The sequence below is a fragment of the Myotis yumanensis genome, unplaced genomic scaffold, assembly GCF_028538775.1.
Source record: "Myotis yumanensis isolate MYYU_CA2020_CCGP unplaced genomic scaffold, mMyoYum1.0.hap1 SCAF_16, whole genome shotgun sequence".
Classification (NCBI taxonomy): Eukaryota; Metazoa; Chordata; class Mammalia; order Chiroptera; family Vespertilionidae; genus Myotis; species Myotis yumanensis.
The window spans coordinates 52,253,234-52,274,239 of NW_027223767.1; the positions used below are offsets into that span (position 1 = coordinate 52,253,234).

Sequence of the window (21,006 nt, forward strand, 5' to 3'; positions counted from 1 at the left end):
GCTCGCAGTCAGCCCCAGGCCCGCCCCCGCCCCCGGGCAGACCCGGCACTGACGCGCCACTCCCCTGGTCGCCTTCGCCCTCTGGCCCCAGCTCCCCAGCCCCGCGCCCCGCACCCCAAGTTCGCGCTCGCTCTCGCCCCGGCTCTGAGCCTCTGTGGTTTCGATTGGGGTGCGAAGGGAACGGCCCCGCCGCAGGTCCCGGGCTCCCTCCCCCGCGGAGGACCCCTCCCAGGAACCCCGCGGAGGGGGCGCCGCGCCCCCAGGTCTGCAGGTGGGGGGGCGGCACCAGGCCGGGTCCCGGACCCTGAAGGTGCAGCGGGTCCCGGATTCCTCACGCCCCCGCCTCCACATGCCCCCCGTGGGGCACTTCGCCGACCGGATCCCGGGTGCCCCGCGCGGTCCCCGGGACACCGGAGCGGCCCGGCTGGGCGTACGTTGGCACGATTGTGGCTTTAGGGAAACGGAGGCGGGTGGGGTGGAGCCGGGACTGAGAAAGCGACGGAGAACCCAGATTTATGCTTTAATAGATCGACACCTTGAGGCTCTGTGTCCAGGGCCATCCATGGCACAATGGCCGCCCGCCCCTCAGCCCTCAGCGCGCGCGTGGTCCCCGCCCGCCGGATGTTGACGGCGTCGCCTAGCAACGGGAGATGGCGGAGCCTGGCAGCGGGGCCAACGGGTGAGCGGGGTCCAGGGACCGCGGGTCTTGGAGGGCCCCCAGGGTTCCCCTTTTCCATACCCCCCGGGGCGCCCCTTCCGCACTTGCCCCTCTCCTCCGGCCCCTCCCGCCCCGGCCCCTCCACCGCCCACTCTCTGGGCCGTTCCCGCCCCTGCGCACCCCCTCTCCTTCCTCACCGCCCTTTTGTCTGCTCCCGCAGCCTCCCTCTGTCCCCTGCTCCAGGTGCTCCCCCAAACCGGGACCCACTTTCCCCGCAGTAACCATGGCAACCACTATGGGAGCCCCTGGGGCAGAGCGGGGCGCAGGCGTCTCTAAGGGGGAGAGGGCAGGTGGGGGATGGTCTTCGGGTGCTGCCCCTGCGGTGGCCCCTGGCCCGGGGAGCCGGAAACCAGCCCAGCCCCTGGCTGTCCTGGAAGAGCGGCCCCTACCCCTACCCCTACCCCAGTTTGACTTGGGGGTCCCCGCAGTGGGGCAGCCCTGGGCAGATGCCCTGAGCACGGGTAGATGGTGGTCTGCTAACCATCGTGCCACCAGGCCCATCTCCTATGCTTCCTTTATTTTTTAATTTTTTAAAAATATATTTTAATTGGTTTCAGAGAGGAAGGAAGAGGGAGAGAGAGAGAGAGAGAGAAACATCAGCGATGAGAGAGAATCAGGAATTGGCTGCCTCCTGCACGCCCCCTACTGGGGATCCCCACACTGGGGATGGAGCCCGCAGCCCTGGCCTGTGCCCTGGACCGTGACCTCCTGGTTCCTGGGTCCAAGCTCACCCACGGAGCCACGTGGCCGGGTGTTGAGCGTGCATTTTTAACTAGAAAAAAGCAAAACCATTTTAAGGAAGTCCGTGACGCAGGACACTGCGCTCTCCAACCCAGAGTGTGCAGGACTCACCCCTTTCTGCCACTGCCCCTGACTTTGTATCCCCCAGTTTTGTCAGCGACGCAGGCATCATAAGGTAACTTTTCTCGCCTAACCTGCGCGTGCGGTTCCTTTCCTGTTTCAATGATCACATTTTTCATCCTCCATTCATGGAGACTCTCTGGCGGCACTCAGGCCACGTGCCGGGCACACGGTGCTGGGGTTGGTGACAAACCTGGTAATCAACAAGCTCATGGGCGGCTGGACCCCGGGAGGCGGAACGCCCAGGGAGGCCGGCTCTCCGGTGACTCTTCGCCTGTTTCTCCGCCACCAGGTCCCGCAGTGATGGAGATGCAGCGGTTGAAGGAGAGGAGGATGGGCCCCCCGCCGGCAAGGGGGTGAGTTCCCACGGGGCCAGTGCCTGGGCCTGTGTCCACCAGGGGCTGCAGGGGAGAGGAGGCGCACATGCTCTGGAAAGTGTCGCTGGTCCCAGAGCAAACCATCCAGCTGCTGAGAGCCCCCCGCCCCCCATGGCTCGTGGGGCCCGGCAGGAATGTGGGGACTTGTTCTCAGAGCCCCTAGTTGTTCAGAATTCATTTCCTCTAACGGAGGGCAGAGATCACTACCAAAAGCCAGGGCACGTGCAGATAGGCAATAACCTAGCGACACTCAGAAGTGTGGGTCTCCATGGACATCATCACACTATCCTATATAATAAAAGAGAAACATGTAAATTGACCGTCCCTCTGCTATGCTCACCAGCCAATCAGGAGTGCGTATGTAAATTAACCCGCCAAAGATGGTGGGTTAATTTGCATACACAAGCACCGAGCGGCCTGGGTCCTGGGAACAACCTCAGGACCCAGGCCACTCCTAGCCTGTAGGCCCACACCTAGGCCCTGTGCGGCCGGGGTCCCAGAATGCCCCTGGCCAACCCGGGCCTACGGGCGCAGGCGCCAAGTGGATGTCCCTACCCCGTGGCCGCTTGCACGTGCACCGACATCAAGTGGCGGCCCGGGTCCACGGCCCCCAGCCCAGCGCCCACAACACGGGGCTGCCTGTCTGGGAGGTGTGCCCCCGCGGCAGTCACGCACAAGGCCCAGGGTCTCCACATGTCCCCCAGCCCGGCACCTACCATGCAGGGCTGGCTGTCCCCTCGCCCAGTGGACACAACGCAGGGGGTTTTCTGCAAATGAGCTGCAGAGGAAACACCTTTTCTTTTTTTAAAAAATATATTTTATTGATTTTTTATAGAGAAGAGGGGAGAGGGATAGACAGTTGGAAACATCAATGAGAGAGAAACATCCATCAGCTGCCTCCTGCACATTCCACACTGGGGATGTGCCCCCCAACCAAGGTACATGCCCTTAACAGGAATCAAACCGGGGACCCTTCAGTCTGCAGGCCGATGCTCTATCCACTGAGCCAAACCAGTTTGAGCATTAACACCTTTTCTGACCGCTCATTGGCTAAGCTCCCTGTACGCTGCCACTTGCAGTGTTCTTGGTACTTTGGGTTATAAGAATCCAAGAAGGTGACCTAGGGTTTTTCCACCACACTCCTGGAGGAAAAAACTAAGGTCTGCTGCTGGAGGAGCTAAGAAAATGTCATATCCTGCCCTAGCCGGTTTGGATCAGTGGATAGAGCCTCGGCCTGCCAACCGCAGGGTTCGGGTTCGATTCTGATCAAGGACATGTACCTAGGTTACAGGCTCCTCCCTGGCTGGGGCCCGGTTCAGGGCTCATGCAGGAGACAACCAGTCAAAGTGTCCCTCTCACATTGATGTTTCTCTCTGTCTCTCCCTCTCTCTTCCACACTCCCTAAAAATCAATGGAAACATATCCTCAGGTGAGGACAAAAAAGAAAGAAAGAAAGAAATGTCATAGCCTATGAAAGACACATCTTGAAAATGCCTAAAGGCAATTGTCATTTTTTTCATGGTGAAGGGACTGGAGTCTGTGTTGGTGAAAACACAGGGAGCAGGCCTAAGCCATCAGTAGGACATCCCCTGAGGGCTCCCAGTCTGAGGGGGCAGGCTGGGCTGAGGGACCCCCCCCCCCCCCCAGTGCACAAATTTCATGCACCGGGCCCCTAGTTAAGGATAAAACCTTCCCCTGGCGGGTCTTGCTTAGTGGCTAGAGCCACAGCCTGCGGACTGAAGGGTCCCAGTTTTGATTCCAAGTCAAGGGCACGTGCCCAGGTTGCTGTTTTGCTGTTTCTCTCTCTCTCTCTCTCTCTCTCTCTCTCCCTCTCTCCCTCTCTCCCTCTCTGAAATCAATAAAAACAAAACAAGAAAAAACCTCACCAGACCCCTTATATTTTGTTTCCTGATTTTTTCCTGCTGCACAGCCACAGGCATCCACGGAGGAGACCCCCGGAGACCAGACCAGTGTAGGAGCCGCAGATGCTGCTGAGGGGGAGGCCACTGCCCCGAGGGAAGCCCAGCCCAATGGAGAAGTCCCACCTGATGGAGAAGAGGGGGAAGTCGCACCTGAAGGAGAAGAGGAGGAAGTCATGCCTGAAGGAGAAGAGAGGGAAGTGGCGTCCGAATGGGAAATGGAAGACGAGGAGATCGTGGAGGCGGAAGGGGAGCTCGAGGCGGAAGGGGAGCTGGAGGCGGAAGGGGAGCAGGGGTCTGATGTGAAAATCGTGTCCTCTGAGGGGAAAGCCAGCTCCACAGAGGTCACCTACTCAGACACCAGTCTTGGGGACACGGCCTGGGACTCGGAGTCCGCCCAGCAGGCAGCAGGCTTCTCTGAGTGGCTGGGTCCGGATGCTTCCAGATTTGGGCTCAGCCATTCGGTGAGTAGCCCCAGGGCTGTTTGATGTCAGTGTGCTACTTACTGCCATGGGGGTGTCGCCCATCATGAGGAACTTGGGGTACACTTCAAGTACCAATGGCAATCCCCATTAGACATGGCTCAGCAAAGGCGGGGCTCTGAATGCCAAGGTGGGGGTCACTCCCCGAGAGGCATCCCGGTTGCTGGTCTCTGAACAGCCCATCCAGGGGGATGGGATAGACAGTTTCCGTTTTGACCATTTGCAAAAGGCACATGATTTTTTTTTTTTAATATATTTTACTAGCGTCCTGGTGCACGAAATTCATGCACTGGGAGGGGGGGATCCCTCAGCCCAGCCTTCACCCTCTCCAATCTGGGATCCCTCTCACAATCTGGGACTGCTGGCTCCCAACCTCTTGCCTGCCTGCCAGCCTGATCACCCCCTAATCACTCCCCTCCCAGCCTGATGGATGCCTAACTGCTCCCCTGCTGGCCCAATTGCCCTCAACTGCACTCCTCTGCCAGCCTGATTTCATCCCCCAACTGCCCTCCCCTGCAGGGCTGGTTGCCCCCAACTTCCCTCCCCTGCTGGCCTGATCGCCCACAACTGCCCTCCCCTGCAAGCCATCTTGTGGCCACATGGGGGCAGCCATCTTGTGTGATGGCATGATGGTCAATTTGCATATTATCCCTTTAGTATGTAGGCTTGATTTCAGAGAGGAAGGGAGGGAGGGAGGGAGAGAGAGAGAGAGAGAGAGAGAGAGAAACATCCATGATGGGAGAGAATCATGGATCGGCTGCCTCCTGCGTGCCCCCTTCTGGGGATGGAGCCCACAACCCAGGCATGTGCCCTGACCGGGAATCAAACCCTGACCTCCTGATTCATAGGTCGATGCTCAACCACTGAGCCACGCCGGCCGGGCAAGGCACGTGATCTTTATGTCCAAACGAGTTTCTATTCCTTAAAGATGATGTTGACTTGTGAGCCCTGGAATGAGTGGAACCCAGTTCTCAGCCCTGACCGAGCCCCATGGGCTCAGACTCGGCTGCTCTTGCTGCAGACAGAGTCTGATGACCAGCTCCAGCAGGGCCCACCGGACTCCCTGCGGCCGAGCTCGAGGGGCCGGATCCCATCCTCGGACGAGCTGTCCCTGACCTCGGAGGAGTCCTTGGCCCCGGAGCCAGGTACCAGGGCCCTGCGCCCGGGCTGAGCCACTGCCCAGCCCCTTGTGGGCCAGGGACGCCCCGCCCGTGACCTCATTTCCTGCACGGCTGTGCGTCTAGAGATAAAGATATTACTGACTGGGAGGGACAGCGTGTACGGAGCACGGACGCCTCCCCTCGCTCGGTTCTTACAAAGACCCGGAGGCTTTCAGTACCTTACCAAGGCCACCCGCCCGGGTGCTGGCCTGATCTCCAGCGGGGGGCGTGCAGAGGCAGCGGGTCCACGGCTCTCTCTCATCATTGATGTCTCTCCCTCTCCTCTCCCTTCCTCTCGTAATTAATGAAAAAAGAAACTAGAACTCTGCCCCAGTCCGATGGGAGCGTCCCTCTCGTTCCCCTCGCGTGGCCCGAGGCCTGACAGCGACTCTGTTAACTCCTCGGGCGCTCGCTGTCCCGCAGGCATGGCCGCCCCGGCGTCCCGGCCGCCCCCCGGGCCAGGGCCCCCGCCCTCCTTCCTGGACAGGATCCAGCACCTCAGCCTCTCCGAGGAGGGGGTCGCAGAGCCGCCGGGGTCGGAGGGCAGCGACGAGCCGGACGAAGACGTGTCCCACCTGGTGGTCTTGGACCCCAACCACGTAAGGAGGGAGCCCCTTCTGGGTCAGAGCTGCCCCTTCACCTGCACGTCGGCCTCTCCCTGCCCTCCGCCGCCACGGCCACCCGGGCCCCACGCCGCGCCCACGTCACCTGCAGGCGTTGGCCACGGCCTTGTGAAGCCCGTTCTCCTCGGAGGCTCACATTCCCCAAACCAGCCTGGCCCTGCCGGCCTCAGGGACCGGGCATTCGGGGGGGGGGGGGGCGGGGGGCGCCTTGGGCAGGCTGGGAAGGCCGCCCGAGGGTTGAGCCCGGGGGAAAGCCCTGTGCTCGCCCACAGGCAGGTGGCGGCTGCCTGGGAAGGGCCAAGTGCCCATTGGGCGCCGGCAGCCTCGGCCTGGCCGTGGTGCCAGGTCCACCGCCCGCCTGCCCTGTCCTTTTGCCAAAACACGAACTGGGGCTTCAGTGCCTGGAACCAGACTCGAGGGCCTGACCGTGTGGTGGCAGAAGTGAGCGCACGGAGGGTCGAAGCCATTCCTGCCCCCATCCCCGCCCCGCCCCCCAGAGAACAACTGGGTGAGGCCGGAGGGGACGGGACCCTGACCCGGTGCTTTGCTGTTGCTGTAGCCCCTGATGCTAAGGTTCCAGGCTGCGCTGAACGGCTACCTGAACCGGCAGGTGGAGAAGCTGCAGCTGGAGCTGCTGGAGCTGGTGCGTGCACCCCCCTCCCCACCCCTGGCTGTGTGCCCACGTCCCCCCTCCCCACCCCTGGCTGTGTGCCCACGTCCCCCATCCCCACCCCGGCTGTGTGCCCACGTCCCCCCATCCCCACCCCGGCTGTGTGCCCACGTCCCCCCATCCCCACTGTGTGCCCACGTCCCCCCTCCCCACCCCGGCTGTGTGCCCACGTCCCCCCATCCCCACCCCGGCTGTGTGCCCACGTCCCCCCATCCCCACCCCGGCTGTGTGCCCACGTCCCCCATCCCCACCCCTGGCTGTGTGCCCACGTCCCCCCCTCCCCACCCCTGGCTGTGTGCCCACGTCCCCCCATCCCCACTGTGTGCCCACGTCCCCCCATCCCCACTGTGTGCCCACATCCCCCCCATCCCCACCCCTGGCTGTGTGCCCACGTCCCCCCATCCCCACTGTGTGCCCACATCCCCCCCTCCCCACCCCGGCTGTGTGCCCACGTCCCCCCATCCCCACTGTGTGCCCACATCCCCCCCATCCCCACCCCTGGCTGTGTGCCCATATCCCCTCATCCCCACCCCTGGCTGTGTGCCCATATCCCCTCATCCCCACCCCGGCTGTGTGCCCACGTCCCCCCATCCCCACCCCTGGCTGTGTGTCCATGTCCCCCCCATCCTCACCCCGGCTGTGTGCCCACGTCCCCCCCCTCCCCACCCCTGGCTGTGTGCCCACGTCCCCCCCATCCCCACCCCTGGCTGTGTGCCCACATCCCCCCCATCCCCACTGTGTGCCCACATCCCCCCCATCCCCACCCCTGGCTGTGTGCCCACGTCCCCCATCCCCACCCCCGGCTGTGTGCCCATGTCCCCCCCATCCCCACCCGTCCCCCTGACCCACCTTCTCTCCGGCCACAGGGTGTGGCTTCCAAGCAAAGCCAAAAGCAGCGGCAGGAGCTGGGCGTGGACCTGTACGGGGTGCAGCAGCACATGGCGGCCCTGCAGGTGCAGCTGGAGAAGAGCCACGACCACTACTCCCTGACCACGTGCGCCCGGCAGCAGATGGAGGAGGAGCTGCGGCGCATGCGCCTGCTCTACACCCGCACCTGCGAGGCCGCCAACGCCGAGCGCAAGAAGCGTAAGAGCCCGGTCCCCGCAGCCCGCGGTCATCTCCGTGCGCCGTCGCGTCCCCGAGCCCTCAGCGCAGCCCCTCCTCCCCTGGGCCCCTGTGCGCCCGACGTGGGAGCTGCCGAGCTTGCTGGGTCCCGGTCCCGGTAGGCCGCTGCCTCTCCAGACATTTGTGCCTCCTTTTCCTAAAGGTGGGTCCCCTGGAGGGCGCCCCTTCTCCGTGCCCTGCGATGGCACGTGGGAACGCCCTGGGGACCTGCCCTGTGCGCCTGCGCCTGCGGCTGCGGTGGGAACCGTGTGCCTCAGAGGGGCCTTGCCTAGCGGCGCCACCTGCTCAGCCCTGCGGTGCCTGCTCTCCCTGCCGCTGGGCCCACCGATCGTTCCCCTTCTGCCACCCGAGGGGCCGTACCACGGGGGTAACACCGGGGCCAGCGGTATGGGAGCCGCTCACACATTCTGCCCACGCTGCCTGCTCGTCCACAAAGAGCTGCTAGAAGCCGATCAGTAGGAGACGAACGTGCCGGTAGAACAGCCGAGGGCGGAGCGGGCAGACGGCGGGCGGGCAGGGCAGCGGGTGACGCGGCCGGGCCTGCTCCCTCTGCAGTGGCGGCGCTGCAGACCGAGATGGAGAACCTGGCCCTGAACCTGTTCTACATGCAGAACATCGACCAGGACATGCGGGACGACATCCACGTGATGAAGCAGGTCGTGAAGAAGTCGGAAGCGGAGCGGGCGCGGGCCGAGCGGGACAAGAAGCAGCAGGTACCCGCAGTCCCGGCGCCGGCTCTCCCCCACCTCCGGGTGTCCTGGGGCGCCGGCAGCCCCGAGAGGCCCTGGCCAGCCTTGGGGTCACCCCCTCGGGTCAGGGGTCGGGGTTCGGTGCCTGAGAGCCGCGTTTCCCAGGACCTGCACGTGGACCAGCTCACCGCCCGGGCCCATGAGCTGGAGGAACAGATCGCCCTGTTCGAGGCTCAGTCAGGGGCCCAGGCGGAGGAGACCCGGATGCTTCGGAAAGCCGTGAGCGAGGTAAGAGGGACCCCACGCCCTCGGCCCAGAGGCACCCGCAGCACCGCCGTGCGGCACCCGCGTGCCTGTCCAACGAGTGACTCAGCGGCGGGTCCCCGTCAGCGTCTCTGAGCATCTGGGTGACCCGGGTGGGGCGAGTAGGTACCGAGTGCCTGGTGGCCGGTAGAGTCATTCCTCCATCGCCCGAGCGGCCCAGGCCCCCAGGCAGCCGGACACTGTGCTCCGCTAGCTGGGCGGACCCTCAGCCAGCTCCCTGGCCACCGGGCGGCTTCGCAGGGAGGGCTGGAACCTTCCTCTTGCCCAGGCAGGGCCCGCATCTCCACTCCGGGTGGAGGGAGGGAGGGAGGGAGGGAGGGGCCCCGGGCAGCCCCGAATTCGGTGGCCAACACTAGAAACCAAAGCTGCTATGACTTTTTAAAAAATATATTTTTTTATTGATTTCAGAGAGGAAGGGAGAGGGAGAGAGAAACATCCATGATGAGAGAGAATCATGGATCGGCTGCCTCCTGCACGCCCCCCATTGGGGATAAGCCTGCAAGTGCCCTTGACCAGGAATCAAACCCTGACCTCCTGGGTCATAGGTCGATGCTCAACCCCTGAGCCACACTGGCCAGGCCATACGCTACTTTTTAATACTAAGTTACAAAGCAACACACACACACACACACACACACGGAGGTAGCACCGGTGTGCAGAAATGATAACCTCCAAGCAGGGCATGATGGGAAATTTTGTGTTCCTTCTGCTCACCTGTGCAAGAATGAACACCTTTCTTATGTTTTACAAAAGAGAGTGTTTAAAATATTTAAAGACTGAATGTAAAGACTGATTTCAGGCGAGGTCTGGCATCTCAGCCCGCGCCGGGCATCGTGGCCACGCCCACGTGTGGGGTCTGGCGGCCCGGTGCCCAGCAGTGCTGGCGGCCCTCCGCCTCTTCCTTCCCCGGCCTCCAGCCCACGGGGTGGAGGAGAGGCCCCGCCGGGGTCCGGGGCGTCTGCAGAGCCAAGTTTAATGTTGTGTCAAGAGGAGCAAGGCCTGCGGAAGGCCCGGGCCCTCGTGCTTCCCGGGGCCGCGAGCCCAGCAGCGAGCCCAGCCCCGCCTCCCGCCCAGGCCTGCGCGGAGATCGACACGATCAGGATGGAGAAGAAGCTCATCCTGCAGCAGTGGGCCGTCTGCCTGGTGGGCATGAAGCGCCGCGACGAGGCCTACAGGACCATCCAGGAGGTGCTCAGGTACAGCTGCCGGCCTCTCCCTGCGCAGCCACCAGGGTGGGGGGGGCCGGGCTCAGGGCACCAGGTGAGCTCAGGGTGGAGAGAGAGCCGGGTTCAGGGCGCCAGGCGGGCCCAGGGCAGAGGGAGCCGGGCTCAGGGCACCAGGTGAGCTCAGGGTGGAGAGAGAGCCGGGTTCAGGGTGCCAGGTGGGCCAAGGATGGAGAGAGCTGGGCTCAGGGTGCCAGGCGGGCCCAGGGTGTAGTGAGCTGGGTTCAGGGCGCCAGGTGGGCCAAGGATGGAGAGAGCTGGGCTCAGGGTGCCAGGTGGGCCCAGGGTGTAGTGAGCTGGGTTCAGGGCGCCAGGTGGGCCAAGGATGGAGAGAGCTGGGCTCAGGGCGCCAGGCGGGCCAGGCGGAGTGATCACAGAGCAGTGGGCATGTGAGAAGTGGGGACCGGGGAGGTAGGGGCCCCCTGGTCCAGGTGAGCCGCCTCTTGGGACACAGGAGGCACCTGCAGCCCCGCTCCAGCCCTGAACGCTCAGATTGTTCACCGAGATTCCAGTTTCTTTGTCCTTTCAAACTGCCCGCGGCCCCGGGCAGCGGCTTTCATGCTCGGATTTCCTGGGAGGATGAAGGGGAAACAAACGGAGGGGGAGAGAAGAGGCGTTTTTCTGCGGGAGAGAAGGCGGCCCTTTGATTCGAAGCCTCGCCACCTGTGTGGGGACTCCACCCTTCAGGGCTGTCCTGCAGGCCGAGTTCCCGCGCAGTCCCGCTTAATCTCCCCTGCGGGGGAGGCAGAGGCCCCCTCGGTCCCCGCTGTCACTCCCAGCCGGTGGGGTGTCCTGGGCCCGGTGCTGGAGGCTCCAGGCACAGTGCCGCCTAATCCCCACCCCCCGCTGAGGGGGCTCAGAAGGGACACCTGGTGGCACGTGCCTCACCTGCTTAGCCCTAACCGGGTCTCCACTCCCGGGCCGGCTGGGAGCCTGGCAGGGACCAGGTGCCCAGGAAAGACTCGCTACCCAGGGGACAAACCGCCGGGTCAGAGGGCCCCTCCGTGGCCTCCCGGTTGCCCAATGCCCGGTGCCTCCAAACCGTAACCCCATGGCCCCCACGGCCCCCCATAGCCTGGTCCCCCGGCTATTCCTATCCCGGCCCAGGAGTAGCATCATGGCTACGGGAGACAGACCGATGGCCTCCTAGTCTGCTAGCTTCCCCTCCCCCTGCCCCCCACCATAATCACAACCTTGAAAGAGTTTTTATTTATTTTTAAACTATTTTTTTTAATTGATGTCAGAGAGGAAGGGAGCGGGAGAGATAGAAACATCAATGATAAGAGAATCACTGATCGGCTGCTTCGTGCAGGCCCCCTACTGGGGATCGAGCCCACAACCCGGGAATGGAACCGTGACCTCCCGGTTCATAGGTCTGCGCTCAGCCACTGCGCCGCGGGGCAGCACCCAGAGAGCTTAGCCTTGGGAATGGGTGATGGCTCCATCGGGCATCCGGCCGACAACCCGGGGCTGCTACTAGGAGGGTCCCTCCGGGCGGGGCCGCGGGGCGGGTGCTGGCCCGGCTCTGCGGTCCCGCTCGGGGCTGACCCGGCCCTGCGGTCCGCTCGGGGCTGACCCGGCCCTGCGGTCCGCTCGGGGCTGACCCGGCCCTGCGGTCCGCTCGGGGCTGACCCGGCCCTGCGGTCCGCTCGGGGCTGACCCGGCCCTGCGGTCCGCTCGGGGCTGACCCGGCTCCACGGTCCGCGCAGCGAGTGCCAGCACCAGCTGAAGGCGGCGGACGGCGAGGTGGAGGCCTACAAGCGGTCCATCGTGCAGGAGGAGGAGCGCAACGAGACGCTGGCCCGCGTGCTGCGCCGCGCCGAGGCCGAGGGCCGCCTGCTGCAGAAGCTCACGGCGCAGTGCCTGGCGCGGCAGGAGGCGCTGCAGAGCCAGTTCAGCACCTACCAGCTGGTGCTGCAGGACACGGAGGGCAAGCTGAGCACCGTGCGCGGGGTACGCGCCCCCCGCCCACACACACGCACAGCGGGCGCCTCCGCGGGCCCTCCCCCCACGCACAGCGGGCGCCTCCGCGGGCCCTCCCCCCACGCACAGCGGGCGCCTCCGCGGGCCCTCCCCCCACGCACAGCGGGCGCCTCCGCGGCCCCTCCCCCCACGCACAGCGGGCGCCTCCGCGGGCCCTCCCCCCACGCACAGCGGGCGCCTCCACGGGCCCTCCCCCCACGCACAGCGGGCGCCTCCGCGGGCCCTCCCCCCACGCACAGCGGGCGCCTCCGCGGGCCCTCCCCCCACGCACAGCGGGCGCCTCCGCGGGCCCTCCCCCCACGCACAGCGGGCGCCTCCGCGGGCCCTCCCCCCACGCACAGCGGGGCGCCTCCACGGGCCCTCCCCCCACGCACAGCGGGCGCCTCCGCGGGCCCTCCCCCCACGCTCAGCGGGGCACCCCCGTGGCCTTCCCCACCACCGCCCTCACTGCCCGACCCTCCCCAGGAGCACAAGGAGATCAGGGCCGAGCTGGTGGCGGTCCACCAGTCCATCCGGCAGGAGCTGGACCTGCGGCGGGAGCTGGACACGGCCATCGTGCGGAAGCTGCAGGAGCAAACGACCTCCAACAAGATGACCAAGTACTTCCACCAGCTGCTCCACAAGCTGCAGAAGCAGAAGACCAACCTGGTGCGCCGCCCGCCGCCTCCCACCGCGGCCGCCAGGGGGCGCCCGGGGACCACGGGAGGGGGGGCGCCCGGGGACCCGCCAGGCCACAGGCCACAGAACCCGAGTGGGCAGGGGCCTGGGCGTGTCTGTTCACGGATCACATTCTCCAGCTGTAAAAGCCATGATTTTGTGCCCTGCCGGTGTGGCTCAGCGGATAGAGCATCAACCCGAGGACTGAAGGGTCCCGGGTTCGACGTGGGTCAAGGGCACGAACCTGGGTGGCAGGCTGGCCCCCAGGCGTTTGGTTGTGGAAAGCCGGGGCACCCACAGGGCAGTGCCATCTGCCGCCAGGGGTGAGCCTCCTAGGAGGCTGGCATAGTTCCTGCTGGAAACCTCTCTAAACACACGTGCTCATACATGTGCAACGAAGTAAACACAGGCACACGAAGACACGGAAACACGCATGTCCACATCCCCGGGCACACACGAGCAAACACACTCGTGGACACAGGCAAACGTGGGTGCACACAGGTACTCACACCTTCACCTAGGGCTCACTGCGTGTCAGTTTTTAAGTCCATCCTAACCCACTTTCTTTTTTTAAAAAAATATATATTTTATTGAATTTTTACAGAGAGGAAGGGAGAGGGATGGAGAGTTAGAAACATGGATGAGAGAGAAACATCGATCAGCTGCCTCCTGCACACTCCCCACTGGGAATGTGCCTGCAACCAAGGTACATGCCCTTGACTGGAATCGAACCTGGGACCCTTGAGTCCACAGGCCGACGCTCTATCCACTGAGCCACACCAGCCAGGGCCTAACCCATTTTGTTAACACACCTCTCCTATTCAGGAAGGTGACTTTATGTCTGGCCGGTGGGGTTCAGTGTTGAGCATCAGCCTAGGAACCAGGAGGTCGGGGTTCGATTCCCGGTCAGAGCACAGGCCCGTGTTGTGGGCTCGATCCCCTGTGAGGCGTGCAGGAGGCAGCGGGTCCATGATTCTCTCTCATCATTGATGTTTCTACTTCAGTCCGCGGGCCGACGCTCTATCCGCTGGTCTAGGTCTAACTGTTTATTAAAATGTGGGCAGTGTCTGTGGAGGATCAGAGGCGGTGCTCCCCAAATGTCAGCCGCCGTCACTCTGTCTTGGTGGGTGTGGAGCCCCAGCCGAGCTAAGGTGACCCGCCACCCAGCTGGCGGGCTCACCTGTCCTCCGGGGGACGGGCTGCTGTCTCCGTGGTGGCCCGCTCACCGCTCCTGGACACGGGGAGGAGGCGGCTGTCCCCAGGAAGCGGGACACGGGCTGGGAGCACTGCATCTCCTGGGGACGTCCTGGCTGACATCCCGGAAGTCCCGCCAGTCCATTTTCTGGAAATTGGGAGCAAGACCACCAGCTGGGAGCTACGTGGGTGCCCTGGGGAAGCTAAGGAGTGTGGGGGTGTGAAGTAACCTGCCGGCCCTGCTTCAGACCTCCAAGGCCAGTCCCTGGGTCCCCGGGCCCCCAAACCTACCCTGTCCCCCGCTGCCCAGGAAACTCGTGCATTAGTACCGTCCGTGTCCAGAAGAGGGCAGTAAAGAGTCTTCCCAAACTGGTCGGCTGGGTGGGTGGGTGGGGCCTGTCTGGGATGGGGACCCGGACTGTGAATGGGCGCCATCCCCTGGAGCTGGGGCCCAGGGGGAAGGTGGGCAGCGTCCACGGTGCCGTCTAGACAGGTCACGCAGGAGCCGTACTGACGTCCCAGGAGGCCAGGGCGTCTCAACAAGCACAGCTGGGGGGTGGAGGGGGAGGGCAGGCTGTATGGTCGGCGGGGGGTTGAGTGCCAGCGGAGAGAGGAAGGCAGGGCCCTGCGAAGACCCCGGGGTGACCTGGCGATCTCAGAGGTCTTGGCAAAGAAAGGGACAGGCTCAGAGGGCCCGAGGGTTACCGCAGGGGCAGGGCGTGGCCAGGTGGGATGCTGGGGGCATCTGTCCCAGCTGGGCAGGGCCGGCTTTAAAAGCTAGAGGTGGGGGGGTTCTGGAAAGGCACCCAAGTGGCCGGCCGGCGGGTGCATGTAGGACAGCCAGCTGGGGTCTGGGGGAGGAGCCCAGGTGGCCTGGGGGCAGAGGGGGGCTGGGAGTGGGCAGGAGCCGGGGGAAGGTGAGGGGGCGGAGGCTTTGTGGGGGCAGCAAGGGCCTGGGGCTGGCGGGGGTCAGCTTTTGTTTTGGGGTGAGGGATTTATACGGAAAGACTGGGGACTGGGAGAGAGACCGGTTCCTGGTGGCGACGGGCCTGCCTGAGGCAGGAAAGCCGGTGATCTCACCTGCACGCACACATTTCCGCCCAGTGTGGCCACTGCTGTCTAAGGAGAAACAGTGCAGCCTTTCTTGGTTGTGGGAGGCCCTCAGGGTCCCGGAGACAGAGAGCGGCCGGCTTCCCGGAGGTGGGGACCTTTCTCCCGACCAGGGCGGGGCCTCTAGGAGATGGGGGGCCCCTCCGGAGCCTCCCAGGAAAAGCGAAGGTTCCGACGCGTCTCCCATCGGTCCTGCAGGTGACACACCTCTCCAAGATTGACGGCGACATCGCCCAGGCCACGCTGGACATCACCCACACCAACTGCCGGGCGGACCTGCACCGGGAGGCGCTGGCCGAGCTGGACAAGGAAGTGCAGAAGGTCAACGAGCTCATCGGCAACAGCGAGAGCGAGATCACCCGGCGCACCATCCTCATCGAGCGCAAGCAGGGCCTCATCAACACCCTCAACAAGGAGCTGGACCAGATGGTCTCCGAGATCGGGGTGGGCGCCGGGGCCCGAGGGGGAGGCACCCAAGGACGGGCGGCCCTGGGGGAGTCACCCCAGCCTGCGCCCCCAGAGAGCAGGCCTCTCACCGGAGGCCCCGGCCGCGGGCGGGTCTCCCGCAGGGGGAAGAGCTGGGGCCGCTGGAGCTGGAGATCAAGAGGCTGAGCAAGCTGCTGGACGAGGTGGGCGCCAAGGTGACGCAGGGGCAGGTGAACTGGCTGCGCCTCCAGCAGGACATGGTGCGGGCGGCGCAGGAGCGCGAGGAGCAGCTGGCCGCCCTGAGCCTCTTCAGCAAGGAGGTGCGCGTCCTGGAGCAGAAGAAGCTGAGGACCGAGAGTGAGTGCCCAGCCCGGGCCGCCCCCCAGCCCCGGGTCGCCCCCCAGCCCCGGTCACCCTGTGGGACAGGGCCCTCAGGGGAGGAAGGGTATAGGGGGCACGGAGGGCCTCACTGCCTTCTCGCCAGCCCCAGCGATGCTCACTCCGTGGCCCAGGGTGTGGCTCTGAGCGGTGGCCCTGACTGGCGGGTGGGCCGCAGTCACGGTGGCGGGTGAGGTACGAAAATGTACTGAGTTTGTTAAGTTTGGGATCGAGGGCGCTGCCAGAGCAGGTCGCATGCGAGTGCCCTCCGCCCACGATAGGCGGCTCCCCTGAAATCACACGGACGCCGGGTCCCGGGTTGGAGCCCCGCGTGGGAGGCCTGGGTCCGGCTGGGGGCTTCAGGAGGAGCCCCTTCCTCTGCAGCTGCGCTCGGACAGCTGCCCCGCCCCGCAGTCCTGCTGCCTGCCCCGCCCTCCGGGAGTCTGCGTGCCCTCCCTCGTCACCCCCACTTGCTGGTCATCCACCCCGTCCTTCCAGGTCCCCGAAGGGCCAGGCTTTGGAAACCATGCGGCCAGAGGGGACCCCTCCCCTGTCCCCCAGCCCCAGAGGGACGTGATGGGGGGGCGCCAGGAAGACAGGGGGGCTCAGCCGCCCGCGTGCCTCCGCCACAGAGAAGATCGAGCAGGAGAAGAGGGAGCAGAAGGACATCGAGCGGCACATGAAGGACCTGGACAACGACCTGCGAAAGCTCAACCTGCTCCTGAGCCGCAACCGCAGCAGCTCCGAGGGCCTGCAGCAGGCCAACCTGCTCACCGAGAGCCAGTTCCTGCACGCGCTCAAGGTGCGCCCGGCGGGCGGGCCCGCGGGCCCAGGGGCAGGGCGGGTGGTAGTGGGCACAGCGGCGGACACATGTGTCCCCTGGGCAGGGCGGGCACACGGGCCCCAGGGCCGGCCACCAGGCGGGAGGGCATAGCCGTGGGCACACCTGTCCCCTGGGGCAGGGCGGGAGGGGTGGGCATGGCCCTGGGCCCCGCATCCACCAGCCCTGCCCCCCTCGCCCCACCGCAGGCCGCAGAGAGGGAGACCATCGAGATGCAGGACAAGCTGGAGCAGCTGAACCAGGAGAAGATGTCGCTCCTCAACCACCTGGTGGAGGCCGAGTGAGTGCTGCCGCCCGCCCCGCTGGGCCCCTGGGAGCATCCTGGGTTGACCGGTCAGCGTGGCTCAGACATTGAGTGTCGACCTATGAACCAAGAGGTTCCCCGTTCGAATCCCAGTCGGGGCACAGGCCCAGGTTGCGGGCTCAATTGCCAGTAGGGGGCGTGCAGGAGGCGGCTGGTCCATGATTCTCTCTCATCATGGATGTGTCTCCCTTCCTCTCGCTAAAATCAATAAAAACATGTTTTAAATAAATAATCCCTCCCATGTTGGGTGATTCCAGAGACAGCTAGCCAGCACCGCCGGCTGCTGGTCCCAGAAATGGGGGGGGGTGGTTCTTATGTAACAGCCACGCCCCCACGCCCTGGCCTGGGCATCAGCCTATGCCACCTGCCCCTCAAGGGCCTTCCTAGAAAAGGAGGCAGAGGGTCTCCCATAGCAACTGCACGCATTCGCAGACATGAGCCCTCAGGCCAGAGCCCGCCTGCCGGACACGCCCGCGGCGCCCACCTCTGCGGACCTGACTCCCCGCCCCCGCCCCCGCCCCCCCGTCCAGGGTGGGGTCCTGAAGCAGGAGCTCAGGGAGCCTCAGGAGGAAAGCTCCCCGAACCCTCCAGCTCCCACGCGGCCTCTCCTCCTTTTAAAGACACCAGATCCTGCTTTGGGAGAAGAAGATCCAGCTGGCCAAGGAGATGCGGGCCTCGGTGGACTCGGAGACGGGCCAGAAGGAGATCCGGGCCATGAAGGCGGAGATCCACAGGATGAAGGTGTGGGGTGCGGAGGGTCCGGGCCCGGCGGGAGCCCCAGCACAGCGACCCGCACTCCAAGCCCAAGCGCAACGCACTGTCCCCCACGCTGCCCGTGTGTCGGGTCCGTCCTTCCTGAACTCCCTGCGGAGCAACACGGACACACGGCTGCACGCGCAGCATCTCACCAACCACTGCCCTGTCCTTCCCGTGCAGCCCCCGCGTTCTGCGCGCGATATTGTAAAATGCCGCTCAGGCCGGCTGGTGTGGCTCAGTGTTGAGCATCGACCTGGGAACCAGGAGGTGGAGCTGGAATTCCCTGTTGGGGCACAGGCCCGGGCGGCGGCTCCACCCCCAGCGGGGGCCGTGCAGGAGGCAGCCGGTCCGAGATTCTCTTCTCTGCCCCGTGCACCAGGTCAGGCACAAGCAGCTGCTGAAGCAGCAGGAGCGGATGATCCGGGACATGGAGCTGGCCGTAGCCCGCAGGGAGACCATCTCCATCCAGGCCGAGGGCCAGAGGAAGATAGACAAGAAGGCGCTCACCCGGTCGGACTTCCACCACAAGCAGTTGGAGCTGCGGCGGAAGATCAGGGACCTTCACAAAGTAGGGAGCCTGCTGGGCAGCCTGGCCACAGCCGGCGTGCCCCCCCTCCCGACCCTGGCCCCCCTGGCGCGTGGCCAGCATGGCAGGTGGCATGGCCGGGGCTGCCCCAGCGGTGCCTGCCTCCTCCGCAATGGGCTTAGCTGGGACTCACCCCGCCGCCCCCCAGGTTCCGAGGGGCGGGGCCTACCCTCTCTTCCCCTCTGGGGATCCCTCGCACTGTGTGCAGGGCGGGCTGGGCAGGGCCTGACAGGTGATCCGCGGGTCCCCCAGGCCACCGAGGAGATCAGCAGCAGCATCGTGGAGATGGAAGAAAGACAAAAGCGCATGAGCAACTCCTTGCACGAGAAGCAGGCGCAGCTGTCCACCATGCAGGCCCAGGCCGAGGAGCTCGACACCACCCTGGAGCAGCTCGTGGCCCGCAAGCGGCAGGTAGGCAGGCCCCAGGGCCCCCGGGCCGTCAGAGAACCCGGGCCGGGGTCTGCCCCGCAGCAGCAGCCCACGCGGCTGTGGGCACGGCCTCCTCCCGCCAAGTGCATGTCACACGCATCAGGCTCCTTCACGGTCCAGGCTCAGCCCCGGGCGCCAGGGCTGCCGGGTGGCGCAGAAAGACCACAGCCCGCCCTCCCCGAGGTTCTGGGTCTGGGGGCGGGAGGACAGACAATCAGGAGTCCGAGAAAAGCACCCCACGTGTTAAATGGCGCAGGTGCTCTGGAGAAAAACAAGCAGAAGCATCACGAGGTGGGATCGCACCTTGGCCCGGGGGGGGGGGGGGGGGGGGGGTGTCGAAGAAAATGACATCTGAGTCGGACTTAAAGGAAGCGGGAGGGTACCTCCCCTGGCAGAGGGGCCAGGGGGTAGAGCTGGAGCTCCAGACGGCCCCAGGTCCCCCAGAGCCACAGGCCAGTCTGCCGTGTAGGGGGCCCCCCGCTTCGGGGAGCAGGATCCCGACTCTGGCCTCTTTTCTCAGGGGGCGGGCCGATGTCGGAGGGGTTTGGGTGCGGCTTCGGGTGACGTGTTGGCAGGACCAGGGGCTCTGAGGTTGAGTGAGTAACGGAAGGTGAAGGGTGGACACGGGAGGCCTGTGTGAGGCCATCGCAGTACGTAAGGAGGACGGTGACACACGGACAGGGCCGTGGCCCACCATGGGGCTAGTGGGCAGCCGTCAGGTCTGCAGAGAATTTCAGAGCCGTCCCAGTGGGGTTTCCTGCGAGGCTGGATGGGTGCGAGCAGAAGGGAAGGGCCAGGCAGGACTCGGGGCTTGGGTCTGGTCAGCGGAGATGAGGAGCAAACGGGGGGAGGCCCCCAGCACCAGCCCCGGCACCCAGCGGCCACCTGCCTCTGGGAGGCTCCGCCCAGCCTCCTCCCCTGGCCGTGGGGGCTCAGTGCCCCCAGGCGTCCCTTTCCTGCAAGGCTCTGTCCTTCGTCATCTCCTCGAGTCTGGGTTTGTGGAGGAGGCGGTGGGTGTCCCCTTTTAAGTTGCACAGCCTGACACACGTCTCTGATCCGGCCCAAGAACCTCTCCGAGCTGGTGACGCTGCAGACGCGCCTCAAGCACCTGCAGGCGGTGAAGGACGGCAGGTACGTGTTCCTGTTCCGCACCAAGGCGGCGCAGCTGGAGGAGCGCAGGCGCCTGGACCACCGGCTGGCCGCCATTGGCGCCATCCTGGACCACGTGAAGGACGAGCACCCCCAGTTCCAGGAGGCCCTGCTCAAGCTCAGACAGACCATCGCCAGCCAGCTGGACGCCCCCGGGCCCTCCTAGCGCGCAGCCCTGCCCGCGCCTTCCAGGCCGCCGGCCGGGAAGAGACCAGGGTGCTGCGTATTCCCTGGGAGCCGGATCTTTTTGTGTCCCCGGAAGCCAGGTCCACCCGCAGAGAATGACGCTGGGAGAACAGGCCAGCGCTGCAGGACACTCCGGCCACCCGCTTGTTTAAACCAATCACCTCCCGACCTTCCTGGTGCGTTTAGGCAGGTCAGCCCTTCGCAGAGGCAGCGCCCGGGAGGCAGGCCCTGTTCCCAGGTGGACGGGGCACGTGCTCCTCTGGGCAACACCTGGGCTGTGGAGGCTCCCGTCTCTGCACGTGCGCATCTGCAGACTCACACCCACCTCCTCCTGGGCAGCTTCTGGCTCCCACCCCACAGAGAACCCGGGTCCCTTCTCCTCCCCACTCCGGGCCCGGGTTAAATCCAGATTCTCAGCCGGAGGGAGGACGAGCTTACAGAGAGCCAACCGCTGAAATAAGACCCGTCCCAGGTCTGCCCACTGGTCCCGCCTCCGGGGTCGGAGCGCCCTCCTCCCCCACCCGGTCCCCCAGCACCTGTTAGCCGGCCTCTCTGCAGTGGAACCGGAAGGGTTCTACAGATTTCACTTGCACACTTTTCAACAGAAAAGTAAATATCTTTTCCTGAAGATGGAGAAAGGCATATTTCTTCTCAAACATTTGAGAAACACAAACCCCATAAGGAATCGGGGGCGCCACCGCCCGTGCCCCGGGCTTCCCTGGGGAGAGCTCCCAGACAGGATCACGCGTGCGCTGTGTGTCCGCTCGAGGAGCTTGCTCCTCCAAACACAGCATCTTCTCGTTGTAGGAAACGTCCTTGTCGAGCTAACGTGCTCA

At 65.0% G+C, this 21,006-nt stretch overlaps 1 protein-coding gene across 2 annotated transcripts; it reads left to right on the forward strand.

Moving 5' to 3' along the window:
• The first annotated feature begins 242 nt into the window (after nucleotides 1–242).
• CCDC40 (coiled-coil domain 40 molecular ruler complex subunit) lies at nucleotides 243–20,798 on the forward strand. 2 transcript variants are annotated; one of them, XM_070394258.1, is made up of 20 exons: nucleotides 243–679; nucleotides 1,872–1,935; nucleotides 3,887–4,339; nucleotides 5,379–5,502; nucleotides 5,941–6,116; nucleotides 6,700–6,783; nucleotides 7,677–7,896; nucleotides 8,491–8,648; nucleotides 8,790–8,912; nucleotides 10,023–10,144; nucleotides 11,881–12,124; nucleotides 12,620–12,802; nucleotides 15,314–15,559; nucleotides 15,685–15,898; nucleotides 16,552–16,721; nucleotides 16,949–17,040; nucleotides 17,685–17,812; nucleotides 18,200–18,388; nucleotides 18,659–18,817; nucleotides 19,902–20,798. In XM_070394258.1, the coding sequence occupies exons 1-20, from the start codon at nucleotides 651–653 to the stop codon at nucleotides 20,267–20,269; spliced, it is 3,546 nt and encodes a 1,181-aa protein (XP_070250359.1). In that variant the 5' UTR covers nucleotides 243–650; the 3' UTR covers nucleotides 20,270–20,798. The 2 variants fall into 2 exon arrangements, with proteins under 2 accessions (XP_070250359.1, XP_070250360.1); XM_070394259.1 differs by having other exon boundaries at nucleotides 17,685–17,805; nucleotides 19,902–20,247.
• Nucleotides 20,799–21,006: the final 208 nt, after the last annotated feature.